The sequence below is a fragment of the Falco naumanni genome, chromosome Z (genome assembly GCF_017639655.2).
Source record: "Falco naumanni isolate bFalNau1 chromosome Z, bFalNau1.pat, whole genome shotgun sequence".
NCBI classification, from domain to species: Eukaryota; Metazoa; Chordata; class Aves; order Falconiformes; family Falconidae; genus Falco; species Falco naumanni.
Window position 1 is genome coordinate 63,326,746 of NC_054080.1, and position 19,889 is coordinate 63,346,634.

At 43.3% G+C, this 19,889-nt stretch overlaps 1 protein-coding gene across 1 annotated transcript in view; it reads right to left on the reverse strand.

Moving 5' to 3' along the window:
• The window catches only part of LOC121081342 (regulator of G protein signaling 7 binding protein), a 45,444-nt gene extending 26,840 nt beyond the window's left edge, over window positions 1-18,604 (reverse strand). The window contains exons 1-2 of the mRNA XM_040580286.1: window positions 17,929-18,604; window positions 15,086-15,252 (exon numbers count right to left, since the gene is read on the reverse strand). Of these exons, the coding sequence (XP_040436220.1) occupies window positions 15,086-15,252; window positions 17,929-18,087 (326 nt within the window). The 5' untranslated portion in view covers window positions 18,088-18,604. The remainder of the gene's footprint in view (window positions 1-15,085; window positions 15,253-17,928) is intronic.
• Window positions 18,605-19,889: the final 1,285 nt, after the last annotated feature.

Below are 19,889 nucleotides of genomic sequence, written 5' to 3' on the forward strand. Positions count from 1 at the left end.
GTCACAACATACTAACATACTGGATTTAAAAGGAATTCTGCTGCAGGCAAGTGATGCCATCTGCTGTTGACCATACACAGGACACTAAACCAGATCAGTGCTTTCATTTATACTTCTCTTTTTAATTTCTTTCTGTCTCTAGTACCTACTTAAAATACAAATTTTAATATAATTTTTTTTTCAAAGGGCATTCCATAAAGCATTTGTGTGATCTGGATACTTGTTATTTGTAACTTAAGATTTCTGGTTTTCTGTGTTTCAAAATGAGAAAAACAGAGCAGATGTGAAGAGATGGTAAAATGAGAAGCAGTAAGGAACAATGTATTTGCATTTCCTCAAAAATATGACAGAACACTTTGGTCTAAGGACTACTGATTGAAACTAAAGGAAAAATGTTCTGTAAGCTTCACTGGGATTTGGATGAGAGCTATATTGCATTAACAATTACTGAAAAGATCCATGCATTCTCATACCTTTTCTTTGATTTTTGCTAGTCAAACAATGTGACTGCTATAATTCTAAACTGGAAGGAAAGCAATCCCCCAGGCAGATCATTACTAGGTTGCTCAGAATAAGTTAGTATTTGGGATTCTGAATGTATCACATGCTTCCAGGAGTGCTTTGAATAGGTCATTCTTATGCGCTGGTGTATGTTTTTATCTTTTTAAACACAAATATCCACATACCTCCATATAATGGTATTCCAAGTGAAAAAGAAATTGTGGAACAGTGTTAGTAGAAGTATTTCACACAGCCCTACCAGATATTTCACAGACCAAATCTGTATGAGTAGTCAAATTAAAAATCACAGCTGAGAGACTGTGAGAAAACTTGAATGTGTCAAAAAAAAAAAAAAAAAAGGAAAGAGAAAAAAGATATAGATTAGCTTCCTGAATTTAAATTTATATATGGAGAAAGAAATTTTTAAAACCATCTGTTGATAAAATGTGTTCAGGAAGCAGTACTTTAGCATAAAGAACTCTGCATTTTTTTCACTCCAGGTTTTTGAATCTTGCTCTAGTCTCCACTTGACTTTGCGAACTGGTGTTACTGTTTTTTCCTCTTTGAAATGCCTATTTCTGCTTGGGAAACAAATATGCCTCCATGAAGTCTTCCTTGGGCATCTAATATGCTGTATTAGCAGCTGTACAGACATACTACTCATTTCCATATCTTGAATGATGTAAAATGAATATCAAGGCTGTACACACACTACTTCAAGCAGGTCTGCAGCTAAATTAAATGCCCAGCCTTTGAAACTTCCATGACTTTAGGGTCCTGGTGTTATTCAGCCTGCAGGAGACTGGTTCCTCAGCACACAGCCTCACATTGCTCAGTCTATGTACAGGGCTATGGTTAGAGCTGTCGTACTATCCCAAAGCACCAGTTTCTTGTTTTCTTGGATTTTTTTTGGAAGGGGATGTAAATGCATATGGGTGGACAGCTCTGCTTCACCACAGTAACAGCTCCAGAACTCACAGAAATAATTGGAGGCTGCTATATAAACAAGGCACTTTTAAGGATTTTGCCACTTAACCATTTGCCATGCTGAGGAGGTTACCAACAGTACATTTGCAACGATCTGTTTTGCCATGAGGGAGATACAAAGAGTCAGCATCTCTTTGTTCACCCAATAAATGCAAACTTGTTTTCTTCTGCAATGGGAAAGCAGTTTCTTCAACAACTTTGAGCACATAATTTAATATCATATGACAGTATTTGAACTCTTATGCCAAATCTGCTGGCAAGAAATGTTAATGCAGAAAATATTCATATGAAAGACAAGAACAGCAAGGAAAAAAATGAAATGTAAGAGAGACAATGAAGAACTACATTGAATACAAATTGATTATGTAGGAAATCTAAATGTAGATCTGCAAATGTATCCAGCGAAAAGGAAACAGTATTCAATAACAACCAGCACTTCAGTATATGTTAAATTTTAAATGTGAAATTATGCATAATATTATTAATAGTACTGGAAGGATTCCTGATTAAGGAATGCTTAATTTAATGCTTTGTTCTGATGAGACTGAGACCTTAATGCCCAGGTATGGTTTCAAATATTTAATTGTTACAGAACAGAACTATAAAGCAACTAGAAAAATCAGAACAGATTTTACACACCTTATAATAAATTTGGATTTGCTTGGAATTTTCCCTGTGTAAACCTGAAAAATCTGAGATCTGCTTTGGCTGGAGACTGATCTTGCAAGTTACTGATGCTGATGCTGAGAGCAGCTCTCCTTTTTTGTTTGGTACTCAACATCTTACTAGAGCAAACCTCCATGCACCAAAGTTTATGATAAATACAAAGTCTTTTCTTAGATGACTCCGCAGGAAGTCTAACACTTGGCAGGGCACAACAGAACATGGGTTGTGAGAAGCACATGCACTTTATTGCATGGTCCTGGCACAATTAACTTAGCAACTGCAGTGGCTGATTTCAGTGAGGGGCACAGAATCACAACAGTTTTTTTGAATTAGAGAAAAGTGTTTCAGAATGTTGAGAACTATTAAGAATTGGTAAAAATATTTCCATTAACAGGAATAATAATTCAGTCCAAAACATAAAAAGGGAGTTAAGAAATCACAAGCAAAAACCTAGTATATGTGGAATTCTAAGAGCCCAAGCTGAAGTCTTTTTCTAACACACAACTTCATTATCTCATGTTCTCACTTCTTGTAAGATATATGAACATACTGCTAACATAGTCTGGATTTGTAAGATTCAGTGAGAATCAGAAGTAATTTTCTGAAAACAATATAACTCAAGTTATACAGAACCAAGGTAAACAGAGTCTCTAACACTAAAAATTGCAGCCATCTGGGATTTCTTAATGAAATAGTATTTAAGAGATTTATCAGGAAAGAAGCACTTAAAACTCATGGCTAAATTCTCAGCTTTGACATCAGCTATGTTTCAGTAAAAATCTAGAGAAGAAAATTACTGAAATATGCTGGTGATACAGATCTCAAAGCAGTGGGCTTAAAGGAGGGGCATAAAGGTGCTCTTCTTGACTGTCTTGGTTATAGATCGGCGCAACTGCAACTTTTAATTGGATCTGTATTTTTTGCAAAATTTTGCCAAGAAAGAAATTTTCTTTCAGAAATACTGAAATGAAAAAAATAATTTGGATTGGTCTAATAATGATTTTGAACCAGGTTCTCTGGTACCCCTGATTTTTCTGGGTATAGGATCATTAGCATGACACGGAAGACTGATAATTAGCAGCACTTGTAAGTCTTTTATATACCTCTTAAAATTTAGTTCTAAATCCCATTTTAAACCTATGTTTACAGATATAAGTTAGTATCACTCAGGTTTTTGCTCAGGAAGTGCTTATTAACTGATTGTACTTGTGACATGCCAAGACACATACAGGCTTTACTGTGTGCTGTTGTGTTAGGGCCTACAATTCCAGCAAATTGGCATTTGAAATATTTTTTTAATTTTTTGAAGAAAGAATTTAGGAAAACAGTATGATAAAAATGTAATCTTACATGTTTTATTTAGGAAATACTATAGCAATAATAAAATTGTCTGGGTAAGAAGTGGGGGCAGGGGCGAAGAAGGTGGATATCCTGGTGAGAGTCTGTTAAGACCACCCAACCACGATGAAGAGGCAGATGAAACATTCTACAAGCAGCTGGGAGAAGTCTCAGGATTGCTAGCCCCTGTCCTCGTGGGGGACTTCAACCTACTGATGTCTACTGGAAATACAGCACAGTGGAAACAGTCTGAGAGGTTCCTAGAATATGTGGAAGATGTCTGAACACAGCTGGTAGGTGAGCCAGCCAGGGGAGATGTCCTGCTGCGCCTGCTGTTTGCACACAGGGAAGGACTGGTGGGTGATGTGGTGGTCAGAGGACATCTTCAGCATAGTGATCATGAGATGGCAGAGTTTTTGATTCTTGGAGTAAGGAGGGGAGTCAGCAGAACAGTTACCTTGGGCTTCTGGAGGGCCAACTTTGGCTCTTTAAGAGCCTGGTTGACAGAGTCCCTTGGAGGATCGTTCTGAAGGGCCAAGGCTTCTTCAGGAAGGAACTCTTAAAGGTGCAGGAGCAGGCTGTTCCCATGTGCTGAAAGACGAGCTGGTGGGGGAGAAGACCAGCCTGGCTGAACAGAGCTTTGGCTAGAACTCAGGGAAAAAGGAGAGTTTAGCACCTTTGGAAGAAGGGGCAGGATACTTTGGAGGACTATAAGGATGTCGTGAGGTTATGCAGGGCAAAGATTAGAGAGGTGAAAGCCCAGCTGGAGCTCAGGGTGGCCACTACCATAAAACACAAATGTTTTTACAATTACATTAGAAACAAAAGGACGGCCAAGGATAATCCCCACCCTTTACTGGAAATGGTGGGGAACATTGCCACAAAGGGCAAGGAAAAGGCTGAGGTACTTCATGTTCTCTTTGCCTCAGTCTTTAATAGCAAGACCAGTTACCCTCTGGGTACTCAGCCCCCTGAGCTGGAAGACAGGGATGAGGAGGAGCAGAATGAAGTCCCCACAGTCCAGGAGGAAAGTCAGTGACCCGCTGCTCCGCTTAGATGTGCACAAGTCTATCAGGCTGGATGGGATCCACCTGAGGGTACTGAGGAGCTTGCCAAGCCGCTCTCCATCATTTGTCAACAGTCCTGGCAAACTGGAGAGGTCCCAGAAGATGGAGGTCAGCCAGTGTGATGCCCATCTACAAGAAGGAAGATCTGGGGAACTACAGGCCTGTCAGCCTTGGTGCTGCAGAAGGTTATGCAGCAGATCATCCTGAGCCGACCACATGGCACACGCAGGACAACCAGGGGATCAGGCCCAGTCAATACAGGTTTATGAAAGGCAAGTCATGTCCTGCTTGACCAACCTGATGTCCCTCTATGACAAGATGACCCTTTTAGTGCATGAGGGAAAGGCTGTGGAAGTTGTTTAGCTGGACTTCAGTAAAGCCTTTGACACTGTCTCCCACAGCATTCTCCTGCAGAAACTGGCTGCTCATGGCTTGGACGAGTGTACTCTGCACTAGGTTAAAAGCTGGCTGGCTGGCTGAGCCCAAAGAGTGCTGGTGAATGGAGTTACTTCCAGCTGGCAGCTGGTCCCAAGTGGTGTTGCCCAGGGTTCAGTAGTGGGGCCAGTTCGGTATCCTTATCAACGATCTGGACGAGGGGATCGAGTGCACCCTTACTGAGTTTGCAGACGACACCAAGTTGGGGGGAGCACTGATCTGCTTGAGGGCAGGAGGCTCTGCAGAGGGATCTGGACAGGCTGGACTGAGGGGCCAAGACCAGTTGTATGAGGTTCAACAAGCAGAAGTGCGGGGTCCTGCACCTGGGTCACACCAGTCCCACACAGCGCTACAGGCTGGGGCAGAGCGGCTGGAAAGGGCCTGGTGGGAAAGGGCCTGGGGGTGCTGGTCGGCAGCCGGCTGGGCATGAGCCAGCAGGGTGCCCAGGTGGCCAAGGAGGCCAGCAGCACCCTGGCTGGTATCAGAAACAGCGTGGCCAGCAGGGCTGGGGCAGTGGTTGTCCCCCTGTACTGGGCACTGGTGGGGCTGCACCTTGAATACTGTGTTCAGTTTTGGGCCCCTCACTGCAGGAGGGACATAAAGGTGCCAGACTGTGTCTAGAGAAGGGCAATGAGGCTGGTGAAGGGTCTGGAGAGCAAGTCTTTAGAAGAGCGGCTGAAGTTGTTTAGTCTGGAGGAGACTCAGGAGGGATCTTACTGCTCTCTACAGCTATCTGAAAGGAGGTTCTAGGCAGGTGGGGGTAGGTCTCTTCTCCCAGATCACTAGTGACAGGACAAATTAACAGTTAATCGTTGGACTTAATCTCAAAGGTCTTTTCCAACCTAAGTGATTCTATGATTTGAATATTATGCCTTTCCTTGAAAGACTGAAATATGTTGTAAAAACATTAAATAATACACAGTATTTTTTTGAGATAATAACCACTGGTACACCTATTTAATACGTGAATCATCTAAAACATCAGCCAGAAGCTGAACAAAAGATTTTCAAGATTTTTCCCAAAACAAAAAAATATTCAAAACATTAATTCTTCTTGTTAATCATGTTTATTACAGTAATGCCACATATGTAATGGTAAGTGGATTCCAAAGGGCTTGTTGTAAGTAAGTACATTCAGTTCTCTGCCCTCCAAAGTTTCTAAATAGTTAATGTGACAAAGCAAACGTGATATTAATTTCATTACTGTTTGGAGATGGGCTATGACAAAAATAAGACAAGGAAAAAAACCACTGAAGGGATGACAAGGGAGACGAGGGTATGAGAAAATCCGGAGTGAAGCGAAGGTAACAGTGACTGTTAAAAAAGTCAACACTTAAATTCTGTAGGCTTCTCAAAATCCCCACAGTTCCTGCTTCTATAGATATACCTAACAGCTGGATCCTCTGGCTGATTACTCCCTGAGAAAATTGTTTTTACAGAAGACATCTCAAAAGCTTTTTATGTCCAACAGTGATAGCAGATATTCTGAAGGAAGGACAAAACAGGGCACGAAGTTAGGAGAATGCTTGCAGAAACACTGAATTGTCTGAAAAAGGTCAGCTCTGATTCTGCAGCATTTCTAAAGTGACCTTGCCCATGTTATTCAGTTCCCAAATCTCCCTGGTTCCTGTGTTGTTGTTCTTCACTTCAATTTCTGATGTAAAAGGTTTGTACCATCAAAATAGGAGTGTAAAATAGAGTGATTATTTCAACCATTGCTACAGATAAATAGGGTTACTTATGACTGGAGTACTCCATTACTGCTGAGTTAGATTTAGAGAAACAAACTGCCTGGAATCTAACTCTAGTGGAATGCTGCTTGTGCACAGCAGAGAAGGGCACTCCAGTGCAGGACTGAAAATACACCGACACCTTTTCAGTAACCTCTTCCAAGCTGGAGTTGGGGACCCAGAATGGAGTGCTGAATGCAGAAGGCATGTCAAAATGGAAGCCAAACCACCCTAAACCTGCAGTCTACTCCAAACCTAGACCACGGTACTGTGTACATGAATTTACAGTTCACCAGGTTGAGGATGCAGAATTCTGAAGAATACTCAGCATGTGTGTTGAGTTCTGAATCCCTGCTCCCCTGCATCTTTATGTGTTTTATCTGCTTAAAACACAGAAAAAAAAATTATGGGAGCAAGGACTATGATACAAGATCTCCTTACCACGAAGGAAGTTCCTTAACAGTCAGTCCTCAGTGTTTACCTGCACTGGCAGTGCTTGAAACGCAAGAACAGTGCAGCCCCCTACACCATTTCCCTCCCTTGTGCACAATCCTCTGCCTGCTGGGTCAGATGATGGCAGCGTGCCCCTTCCTTTCCCGCAGTTACCTCACAGCTTAAGGTCATGTCACAGAGGAAAAGCTACATTGTTCTGTGCCTGTCAGGGAGAATATCACTATTTGTGGTGACCCCTGAGCATGGGGCAGAGTCCCTGGCTGCCAGGCTGGGACACAGCTTCTCTTCTGTAGAGGACCCCTCACACGGGTGGCAGGCTTACCTGTCTGGCTTACCCAGCATGTGCCGTCCTTCAGTGTCTTGGCAGTGGCAGTGCTGCACTGGAAAGTGCTGTGCATGTGCCGGTGGAGCGTGCGGTGAAGGAAAGGGGCAAATAAGTGACTGACAAAGATGATATCTGTACTACTTCTAGCTTCCACTTTCCCCAGACCGTAGTCTGGGCATTTTTCTGGGAGGTAGGTATAACTGGTCTAGAAATTAAGTTGGCTCACCTTCAGCTTTGTTATAAAAGAAAGTGGCAGGTGCCACTGTGTTTTGTGAGGAGTCCAAAACTGTCAGTGTGCATCAGGCTCTGAGGATGCTCTGACAGCACCTCTGAGATCAAGCTCGTCAGAGCTTGGACAAGTAAGAATGCCTCACTTCTGCCTGCTGATTAGGTTTACTGTTAAGCAAGGTGCTAAATTCTTCCACTTTGTCAAAACTAAATTACACTGTGTAACTGCAGTTGTAGAACTTCCAGGATTTACAGAATCGCTGTTTTGGACATAGAGAAGTAAATACTAAACTCACTTTTAGGTGTATTTGTCCTTTACTAAATCCAGCCTTCAGTTATGAAAGACACATCTATAAAGGGAGATACTAATACTTTGTATCTTCTAAGTCCCAACTACCTATTAAAGCACAGTTCCAAAGACAAAGGTACAAAGGAAAAGTGAGTCTATAGAGGTTAGCTATTTTGAGAACTTTAGCTTTAGTAAGTAACCTTGTTTTCTCCTCCATTATTTGCTTTCTGGATTTGCCTATTAAAACTTGGAAGTATCTGACTAAAATTATTTTTCAACCTGCAACTTAAAGTGAGTAAATTTTATTCTCAACAACAGAACCCACCTTAGCTCAGTTCCGTAGAAAATGGTCTTAGCTTTTCAGTATCCCTTTCCACCATTTTAGATGCACATGGCTTGTGTAATTAAAGAAATTTTTGCAAAGGAATCCAGTGAGAATACTTGTATGTGCACCTTATTCTCTTGAGAAAGGAGTAAGCTATGGTATACTCTGTGCACTATTGTGCACTAATTTGCCCATGAAGAGTATGTTCACTAAATACCTGTAACTGAGCTTACTTCCCAAAACATTCCCATGAAGAGCAACTCCCATTAGTCAAAAATGTGATTTGAGTCCACTGGAATAGGTGCAGTCCCTGATACACAGTAGTAGGTCTGGAGTCACTTCATGACTTAGAAATCAGAATATATCAGAAGATATTCCAGACAAAGTAGAAGTAACACAGTAAGAATTTGCCCCTAGAAAGTGGTATGCTCAAAATCACAAGAAATTTGTAACCATTTAAGAAAGTCACAGTAAATGTTTACAGAAGCTGAATGTAAAGGTTGAGAGAAAATGACATTTTGTACAATAACAGTGCTCAGTAATGAACTTGCTCCAGATCCTGAAAGCTCTTCTCTGAAGGGAGATAAAAATTTCCCTGACTCTTTTCATTTTGGACAGTCCCAGTTAAGTCACTGGGACAACTTGCTGAGTAAGGTACTATTCAATGACTGTAAGAACTGTGGGACCTGGCCTGCCAGACTGGAACAACTTACTGAGATGATCTTAGTATATACGTGTGAGTGCAAACAGGACGTTTTATATTTCCAACAGTTTTTAGAAGCAGAGAATCTCCACATTTTGTACTTTATAGGATTTTTAAGGTCTTACTCTTTAAAGTATCTGCAGTATTTTGGCAAATAGCCCCATATGAATTCAGGCGTTGTTATGTTATTGGTATTACCATGTATAACATTATTGATTCCTGCACTGAATATCAACCACTTTCTTTGTTTTCTTACATGTCTTCACATTATTTTTAATATTTAATTACATTCTCATCAGGCCACATACTGTTATCATGGTACAACCACTGTGAAGCACTTACCTTGCTCTTAACTCTCATCTGGCTGTTGACACAATGCTAACTGTAACCGAGGTAGGATACAGGGGCAGTGCCTGTAATTCAGAACTCCAGGGAACAACATTAGTACTCACTCTCCCCACTCTGACATGTATGTTTAGAGTACAATGGCAGTTATTGTAAAGGCATATAGGGAGGGCAGAGATTTCCACACGTGCTGCTTGACCGGTATATAGCTTAGGCAGAGCTCTAGCTTGTTGCTCTGTCTGCTGGCATAACCTTGTTTTTGATTCAGGATTATAAATATTCTTCCCCGTTGAGCTAAGTGTTGCTAAGTTTTTTCTGCTCAACCATACTGCCTGCCAGCAGTGCTTTATTTAACATTTGAAGCTAAGCAGTTGAAATGGTTTCTGTTATGTCTGTTTTAATGCAGCTTTCATTAAGTTATAAGCCTGACGTCTCCTTTTCTCTTAATTTATAAAATATTTTGGAGCAGTCTTTTTTGTTTGCTTGTTTACTTTAGAAAGCAGATAATAATTTTTAAAGTGTCATAATTTGGGCAGAATTCAGACAGTTTAATAAGAATTTGGCCACAACTGGCTGTCAATAGAAAGTTTTAACACAACCTTAGGAATTTATCTGATATTAATTAGGTTTGAAAAATCACCCTCTATTGCTTGTTGAAAACATCAGAGGTCTACTGTAGTTGCAAAGGAAAAGTAGAGATTACCTAAACCTAGGTACTTTAAAGCAACACTACGGTAACATTTTTGTGTACTGCAATAAAGACAGAAATACAATCAGGACATGATTTTTTAGGTCTACTTCTTTAACTTTTCCTGAACTCAGGGGAAGTCACATTAACCACTGTTTTATAAAAGTAACATATGCATCTCAATGCCAAATAAGGTAACTTTGTCTTGGAATTTTCCTAATGAGAAGATTTACAGTGACTTTTGCTACAGGCCAGAAGGGACATCTAGAACTAACGTAGTGCTATTCAAAGCAGTGACGTCGTCTGCAGCTGACGACTGAAGACCACATCCAATTCAGTTCTGAGTATCTCCAAGGATGGAGACTTCACAGCCTCTCAGGGCACCTCTACCAACTGTGCAGTAAAAAAAAGAGGGTTTTAAAAATGTTTAAATCAAATTTTCTAAATTTCAGTTTGTGTCTGCTGTCCTTTCACTGGATACCACTGATTAAGAGTCTGGCTATGTCCTCTTTACACTATCCCATCAGGTATTTTTACACACATGGATAAGATCCCCTTCCAAGCCTTCTCTTCATGCTAAACCAATCCTAGGTCTGTTAGCATCTCTTTCTATGCCAGATGTGGCATGCTCTTAATCACCTTCATGGCCACTGACTAGACCCACTCCAGTATGTCCCTTTCTCTTTTCTACCAGGGAGCCCACAAATGGACACAGTACTCCAGATATGGCCTCAGCAGTGCTGAGGATCAGGAAGGATCAACTCCCTCAACCTGCTGGCAACTCCTCCTAATGTAGCATAGGATGCTGTTGGCCCTCTTTGCTACAGAGGCAGTGTGCTGGCTCATGTTCGACCTGTTGTTCACCAGAACCCCCAGGTCCTTCTCTGCAAAGCTGCTTTCCAGGTGGTTGGCCACCAGCCTGTACTGGTGTAGGGATTTATTTCACCTTAGATTCTGGACTTTGCAACACCAGTCTGAAGAAGAGAGGACAACCACTTTCAAAGCTATGTTCACACAGATGTACATTGCCATGCACCCCTGAGCTCCTCACACAGTTTCATTTTATGGAAAAAAAATGCCACTGTCAACATACATATCAGACTGTCACAGAGATACTGCCAGTTCTAGTTTCAGTGTGCCAAGTGCACACAGAAGTACTTGCATTATGTAAGCATATCAAGTGCTCGAGAATATGAAAGGGACGTTTACAGAAGTGTGTACACAGTTGTGCAGACCTGTATCTTAAAATACAGTTCTGAGTCATCTTACTGTTTACATCCCAGACTCATACTTCACCAATAAAGCTGGCTCTCTATTTGATGACTTCTAAAATACCACTACTTTTTATCATCCCATAAAGAAGACCCCCTTCCAAAACAGATTCACACTTCTTCCACCCATCTTCCTATTGTTACGAGTACTTTTCCTTTCTTTTCCTTCAGAAAAAATAATGCTGACTCATTTTCTTGCTCCTTTACTTTCTCCAGTTTCAACTACGACATCTGAGACTGCAAGAGCCCACAATGTAATTAATTTGAGATATTTCTGAAACATTAATACAGCAGAAAATGTAATAAAAGGACCAACCCTTACACACTTTTGTCAGATGACAGTTAATTAAAAATCACTAAGAATTTTTAGTATCAGTGTGGTGAGCAGGAATTGACCTGAAGTCCTGAGAAAATCAACACTGAAAGAAGAGTTTATTTTGACTTGCATTCCTAAAAGATCATCAGCTAGAACTAGTGTATTTCAATTTAAATTACTTTTATTTCTAATCTTTAGTCCCTGAAAGCCATGATAGTGTTGGTAAATTCAGGCATGCATCTGCTCTTTGATAAAATGTCATCTATTTCTAAAAGGAAAAATCATAAGAGAGCAAGTTAAGAAGAGGATGTAATAGCTGTGAGGCCCTATTAAGCTGGAGGTTGAATGTGAAGTTTCCTTTCTCAATAATCTTTTCTTCGTAAATTAATTTGCAACACTTTTAAACACACCACAGTGTAAAGATGTCATTATTAATCCTCAGCATTTTCTGAGTAGAAGGCCTTCATATTTAGACAAATCCTGAAATCTGTGAAAACTCGTTTTTGTCAGATTTAATTTTTCAGATGCAGCCTTGGATCAGGAAACCCCTAAATTACTGATTGCTGTGCTGTGGCAAGTATACTGGGGAAGGCATCATTCTATGTGTGGCCTGGTTTTTATATGACTTTTTATGAAATCTCTGCTACCAGCACTTGTCAGATTTGAGCTAGATGGAGTGATATGGTCTAATCCAGTGCAGACTTTGTAAGATTTTGTTTCCTTGTTACTTCCTTATCTTTTTCATCATCTCCTTTGTTTTCCTTTCTCTGTTTTTAAAAAAATGTAGTGGCTTCCACTTCCTCCATTCCCCTTCCTTTTGTTGGCATATCAGTGTATACTTTTTCTACAGCTAGGTCTGCAGTCTTATCTTCTTGTTCATGTTATACCACTGTTCTACCCTGATGTCCGTCCAAAATTCCAGAACTGATATGCCCGTGATCAAATTTTTTTCTTCCTCACGACTTCTATCCTGTGTTTAGTTCCTAATGCCCTATCTTCCTCCCAGCATTTCTTCCGCTCCCACATTTCTGAGATTTTCTTCCAGAACTGCCTTTCTCAGTTCTAGTGAATCCTGTTTCTTTCCTTCCAAGTCTTTGCACTTTTCCTCTTTGTTACCTTCCCTAGTCTTGTAGAACAGGTAAGTTAGGAACAGGAACAAGTGCCTTGCAACTGCCTGAATCAGGAATGTATTTAAGAGCCTCAAATCCTAATAAGCATAAAATTAAGCTGTCTGCTAATTTTCCAAGGAAGATACCAGCACAAACAAGATTAATGAACTTAATGCTATCCTAGATAGTGATGCCAACTTCTTGAAAGGAAAACAGCTCAGGTCACTTAGAGACTAACTGAACATTACTGATGAGCTTAACTAATAGAATGCTGATATGTAATGAAATTTTACAGTCTAGTAACATAATTAGCTAATTGCTATCATTCTCTCTGGGTGGGAAAGCAACAGGCTTTCTTTAACAAGCCTTGGAAGACAGAATTGGTTGTGTTACCCAGAAGTTCACACAGTGTAGTGCTAAGCGTTTTGAACTAAAGCTGTGAACTAAATGAGCCTTTGTCCCATATGCTGACTACCAGTGGTTTCTGAGCAATACACTACCCTCCTGCCTATTTAATACTGAGGATGAATTAATACATTCCTGTCCTTAAGTATTTTTCTTCCTGACACTTTTTCTTCCTACCAAATTAGATTCCCATTCCACATCCTATGCCATGGGCACATCACTCTTCGTGCTGAAATAAAAGACTGAACCTCTGAGACCATTTATTACTCCTCTCCTTCTATTTCTTTTCTACCATGAATCCTTTCTGCACCTTCATCTCCCATCTTTTCTCACAGATACACCAACCAAGTTAAGTTGGCTCATACGGCTTTCCTCAGCTGTAGGAGGGTGGGGATGTGAAGCACATCTTGTAAAATGTCTGTCAAACCAAATAAGTAATTTCCAGAGGGTTTCTAACACCTACCAGTTGTTACGGATATCACATCATTATCACAGTTATTTTAAACAGTTTTAGATTAGCTAAATGTCAATCTCACAGCAACTGCACAACCTTCAGGACATCTCTGTGTATATGACAGGCTCCCAATTGTGAAACGATTACTTAAAAAAACTCCACACTTCTAAATGAGCATGTACCGATGTTTTTCTTTATGGTAAAGAAAAAAAAGAGAAAATACAACTTAGGTTCTGCTATTCAGATATATTATTTTGGTTTATATTAGTCTCCCTTTTGAGTCTGAAAGTGCACAAGATCAATTTCACTACTGTTTTCTTCCACATTTTTAGTGCACTGGTTAAACAGAACTATATCTATTGGTTGGTTGGTTTGTTTGTTTTTTTTTAATTCTCAGAGACTTTAGTAACTTAAAAGCACATATTTTGTTTGAGGAACCAATCTGAAGTCACAATATCAACTTAAGAATCTTTGCACAAAATCACATCTCAAAACATTGACAGTTCTTCTAAAATGACCAACTAGTGTTTTCTTGTGTTTAGTTTGTTACTGCGGTCTTCCCTTACATACGAAACCTATGACAGATTTCTCATATAGTTTGAAGTGATGAAAGAAATTTCAACAGGGTTTAGGCAGAGCTGCAAAAAAATATGTAGTGGATGAGGCAGGTGCAGAAAGTTCTAACAAAGTATAGTCAGAGAGGCACAACTCAGGAGGCACATGTGTTAACACAAATGCCCCGACCACCATACTGTGAAGAATGTACAAATAATTAGGCTTTATGTAAGCAGCATGAATTCCCAATTTGTAAGACGCAGCCACTTATGCTCGTTTATCTTTTCCTCAAGTATAGTCTCAAGTATGTGATGATACATTCTATCACCCTGGAAAGGAATGTATACGATGCCATATCAAACAATACATGAAAATATTATATGCTGGCAAAGCTTCAGTCCTTATTTTAATACAAATAAGGATTTAAATACAAGCAGACTGTAAACACAAGTTTTCACAATAGTATTTGTATTCCTCTCCCTCAAATAATTTTCACCAAATTATATTTTTGCCTGATTTTGTTAAGTCTCTAGTTGAGCTAGTTGTCTCTAACTATTCAAACAGGTATATCCAACAAAGGACTGGGCTGAAAGCCATTGCTATTTCACCCTCGAAAGGCAAGGCTTCTCACTCGATACAGAGTAAAATCCTGTTTGTCTTACACAGAAGCACCCACTGAAATCAGTAGGATACCATCTTGGTAAGAGGACCAGAATTTGACCCGAAGTTGCACTGTCATAAGGATATGAGCATTCTATAAGAATTTATGGTCATATGTCTCTATGCCTAAAACAGAAACACAAGCTAATGCTTTTGCTGTAAGTTCCCAAATTGTAGTATTTAGCAAAGATGTGCATATGAGTACAGCTTTAATTAAATATAAGTAGACTCCTACCCAGAAATTGCTGCTAGCTTTTGATGAGCCTGATAGGCCATCTCACATCCTCGGGTTCGAGTTTTGTGCATTTCTGCATGCAGAGATGGACAGGTGGCTGAGACATCCCCAATGGAAATGACCAGCTCCCGATACAGAGCCACCTGGGTATTGAATTCCTGGACAAGCTGAAAAACAAAGAGGATTTACTTACATGAGACATTTAACTACACTAGTGAAAACAATGAAGTTTTTTCAAAAAATAAAAAAATACGTCCTATCTAGGGGCTTGTTCCTGCTGCTCTCAATTTCATGGCATACAGGATCAAGAGACCAAGATTTAAGAAATGACTAGGGCCTCCTCGGCAGCTGCCTCTTCTGTGAGCTAGAAATGTTCCTTTGCAGGAAAGTAGAGTTTCTGCTTTTAATCTCTGAAAGTGTTCAAGTTATTAGTCTTAAATATTACGCAGACAAACCCCCAGCTGTTTTACTAGTAGCATAAGTTTATTTTTTGCTATCACAAAAGACAAAAATATCTCCAGAAATTATTGCCTTTGCTCCTCCTGCTTCCTGATTAACAGCACAATTAGCCATTGGAATGTAGCATTTGCTTTTACATTGGCGATTTTGCTAATTTATTTTGTAACGATTTCTGTTCTGTCACTGGCCTCTAACCCAGATTGCAGAGTTAACTGCAATAACCCAGATACGAAGTTACTCTCTGAGAAGGCAATAGGCAGATAGGCACTTTGCAGTTAGGATTCTAGAAAGCACTTTTTCCAATGCATGGGTGGGAAAAACAGACAAAGAAGTAAATAAACACTTCAGCCTTTACAGAAATCTAATATTCAGCAGATACACATGGATGCTCTTGGATAAATGGGTAACTTTTACTGTGATGGAAAGTTCATTATTGTGTAATGCCACTGACCACATATGTGGGATTGTATTTTAAGCAAATGAAGCATTTGCTGTCTTTTGAAAGAAAGCATATCAGACCATTTGCTCCACATGGTGGAGGGGATGGAAGGCTGGGAGCAATAGAACAGGATATTTATTTATGTGTGTTTTGCTAATTTTACCTTAATTTCCAAACTACAAAAAACCAGACAAGACTAACTAATTCTGCAGCCACCATTACCATTGGGAGTTCAACATATCCCAATATGCAAGCATGCTAAAACCTGGCTTCTAGCAGATCTACCAAATTTTAAAGTCAAGCCCTCAAATACTCATACTCAGAAAACAAATGAGTTGCTTCTCCTGCAGTATTACATTCTGACTCTTCATGGATCCCACTGTAATTACTCCATATAACTGAGAACTAGTATTTGGACCCATTTTTGGTCACGCTTAAATTTCACTGTAACGAGTAGCCAATAGGTTTCTCTGCTTCTGGAGCAGCAAAACAACCCCAGTGCATCCAGTACACCTGTACCCTCCCACCCCCAAACCTCAAACAAAACCAAAAGCACACCCCAAACAAAGCTCTAGGCACAGTATTTGCTAAACCTGGCTTCAACTCTCTTACTCTGCAGCTTAAGAGAATGCATGAAAGCAATGGAGAGAAATAAAAAATAGTACTATGTTGTGTCAGAGCATAATTATACTGCAGTAAGCAAAAAGCGTTTCATCCTGCAGCTGGTAACTGGTTGTGCCAGACACATTTTGCCAGTTCTCACTTGACAACCCTTGTCTGAACCAGACACATTCAGCCACCTCAGCATTGCCATGGAAAACAAAACCACTGATGTTGCAGCATCAGGACAAAGAACAAGAAAAAAACCCCATCACTGGTTTTATCTCCCAGCTCTTACTGCGCCTTAACAACCCATCTGTAAACCATATTTTATTTCTATTCAGTGGATTCTACAAACCTAGCACTTGTTTAACTAGCCGTATGATGCTGTCAGCAGTGAGAAAAAAGGCAGGCCCCAGCAGGACCCACTTGTTGGGCGTATTTATGGAGCCACTGAGGCAGCTTTTGTAGCAGGTACATTTCCAACGCTACTGGACAGAGCTTTAGCAGGATCCAGATTTTGCAAGTAAAGTAGCTGCAACTTCATTTGTTTTCTACTTTTTGTCACTGGTTAGAGAAGCAATTCTGGGGCCCAATGTCCAGCTGATTGTAGCTCAGGGAGCTGGACAGGTGGTATATGGCGCTGGTTTGGAAGAAAGTGTCAGGATCCAAACATTTTTAACACGAATGGAGGAAAATGTCACACCACAACGTGACAGTCCAAAAATAATATGGATGCAGGTGCTTGACAGTTTTACAACTGCAACCAGCTGCTCTAGGGCAACTGGAAGCAGGTACCACGTACGCCAGGGACAGAATTTCAGGGCCGCAAATTGCGAGTCCTGTTTTAGAAGGGTTTTAGAGCCAGAGCGTGGTCGCTGCATAAGACAGCAAGCAGCGAGTGCAGCGACCTTGCGGAAGCAACTATTTACCTATTTAGGCTCCAGCGAGCACCAAATCTGGGGGGAGGTTTGGCCGGATTTATAAAAAAGCAAATCCAGCTGCTTGGCAGCACCACGAAAGTGGCGCGTACTGGGGCGATGGCTCCGGGAACAGCAGGACAAGGCGCCCGGCTCCGGTTCCCGTCCTGGCCGTCCCGCAGCGTCCACCCGCCCGGCTCCCCGCGGGGCTCGTCCTCCCTTCCCTTCCCTCCTCCCCTCTCCCGCGTTCGAACGGCCACGAGTGAGGCGACAGGGCAGCACCCCGCGACGGGGACCGCAGTTTTAAAAATAGTGCAGCTGCACGTGACGAGAATAGGCAAGCTGGCGGGAGGAGCGGCACCGCCGCCAGCCACGGGAACGCTGGGGAACGATGAGAATCAAGGCAAGCCCCCGGTGGTACCCACCATCTTGCAGTCGTCCAGGGCTCTCTGGGTCTGGTAGGCGCTGTCGGAGCCGCTGCCCCGCCGTTCGCTGTCGCGGCCGTGCGGCGAGGTCTTGCTGCCCTGGAAGATGGAGGCGGCGGAGCGGGGGCGCTTCCTGCGCCCGCTCGGTGCAGAGCTCATGCACACGCATCCGCCGCGCGGAGCCGCCCGCCGCGGGGACCCGCGGGCGCGGGCAGCGCCTTCCCCCGCCGCCGCCGCCGCCCCGGGGAGGGGTGCGGGCCCGCGCCGCTCGCCTCGGCCCGGCCGCACGGCGCCGCTCACGGCAGCGAGCGCGGCTGCTGCGGGCGATAGCCTGGCGCCTGCGGGAGAGCCCCGGGAGCGCCCTGCGGCATCGCCTCCGCTACCGCAGGGAGAGGCGGAGGGGCTGGCGCCTTCCCTCCTTCAGCAGCATGTCAGTCCCCGCGGAACCGCCCCGCCGGTGGCATGCTCTGCCGCCCTCTTTCCAGCAGCCGGCGCGGGGGGGGGCCGAGCGCGGCCGTGCCCGGCGGAGCGGGGCTGCCTCCCCCCGGCCGCCGGAACCCGCCCGATGCTGCCGGCGGGGGAGCCCAGCCCGCCCCGCCACTCCGCGCTCCCCGCCTCGGCGCCCGCCGGCAGCGGCTCCGCGGGCCGGTGGGGCCCGGCGGCCTGACGCTGTCAACAGCGCGCCGCCCCCGCGGGGCGGGAGCGCGGGCGGCAGCCGCCCCCCGGGTCTCGCCGCGCCCCCCGAGCCGCCGGCGGCGGGGGCCTCGCTCCCCGGGCGCCGCGGGAGGCGGGCCGGGGCCGGGGCGAAGCGCCCTGCCGGTGCGCGGCCCGGGGAGGGGCCCGGCAGCGCCTTCCCTGCGGGCGGCCGGCGGCGCTGCGGGAGCCGGCGGGGCAGCGTGCCTGCGGGCGGCCGCACATCGCCCGTCCCGCCTCTGCCGAAGTTGTCGGCACTAATCTTCGACGCGCCTACCAAGGAGATATTTTTGTCCTTAGCAAAGGCTTGGCTCGCTGCTCAGACTTGTTTTCTGCCGCTAGAAAACGTCCTAGAGAAAAATGTCTGGGGAGTGAGGTGCAGCTACGCTGTAGATCGTACTTGTGCCTTATAGAAAAGATTAAATAGCAATCCGTTGGAGAAGTTGTTCCCGCTGTGCTCGCCGGTGCGCTTGCAGTTCACCAGGCTGATGCTCGCAGACGCCCCCGGCCCTGGCACCAGCCCCTCCAGCAGACGGCTGCGGGGCTGTGCCGGCCTCGTGTCCCAGCCGCTTTCGCCGGGGACCGAGGGGACCGCGCTGCCCTGGGGCAACCTGTGGCCCGGGCCAGCTCCAGCTCCAGGGCTGGTCCTGCACCTCTCCGTAGCCGGGTAGCTAATGGCTGTTCAGCTCACTTCTGGTACAATTTTAGTTCCTCAGGACATTAAATAAAAGGGATTTTTTATGTTTCAGTAATGTTCTTGATACCAAAAGGATGCAAACGCGCCACACACAGAAACGCAGTCTTCCTGAGGAGCTCGGAATATGCCAGCGATGGCACTCTGGCAGGTTGAGAGCTTCTTTTCAGGCTGGGCTGAGCATCACTGTAACACAGACACCTGGTATCTACTTGAGTCCAGACATTTCCTATTAGTCTACTTTGAAACTTTTTTTAGACATTTCTTGCCGTTTTCCCAGAAATGGAAGCTACTGATGCATGTTGATGGATTTGCAGCGCTTCCAAGCAGTGCCTTCACTTTAGGTAAAACTAAAATGACCTTGTAATTATGATGCTACTGTTGTAAACATACTAGATCTTCAGCATCCAGAGCAGCAAGAACTTGGAGTTTGCAAGTGCTATTTTAAGGGCACCACTTTGGTTGGTTGGTTGGGTTTGGTTTTTTTTTTTTTGTTTGTTTTTTTTTTTTTTTTTTTTTAGTTCCAAACTTAATTTTATTACTCATAGGAAATGAATGCTTGAATTTGGTGCTG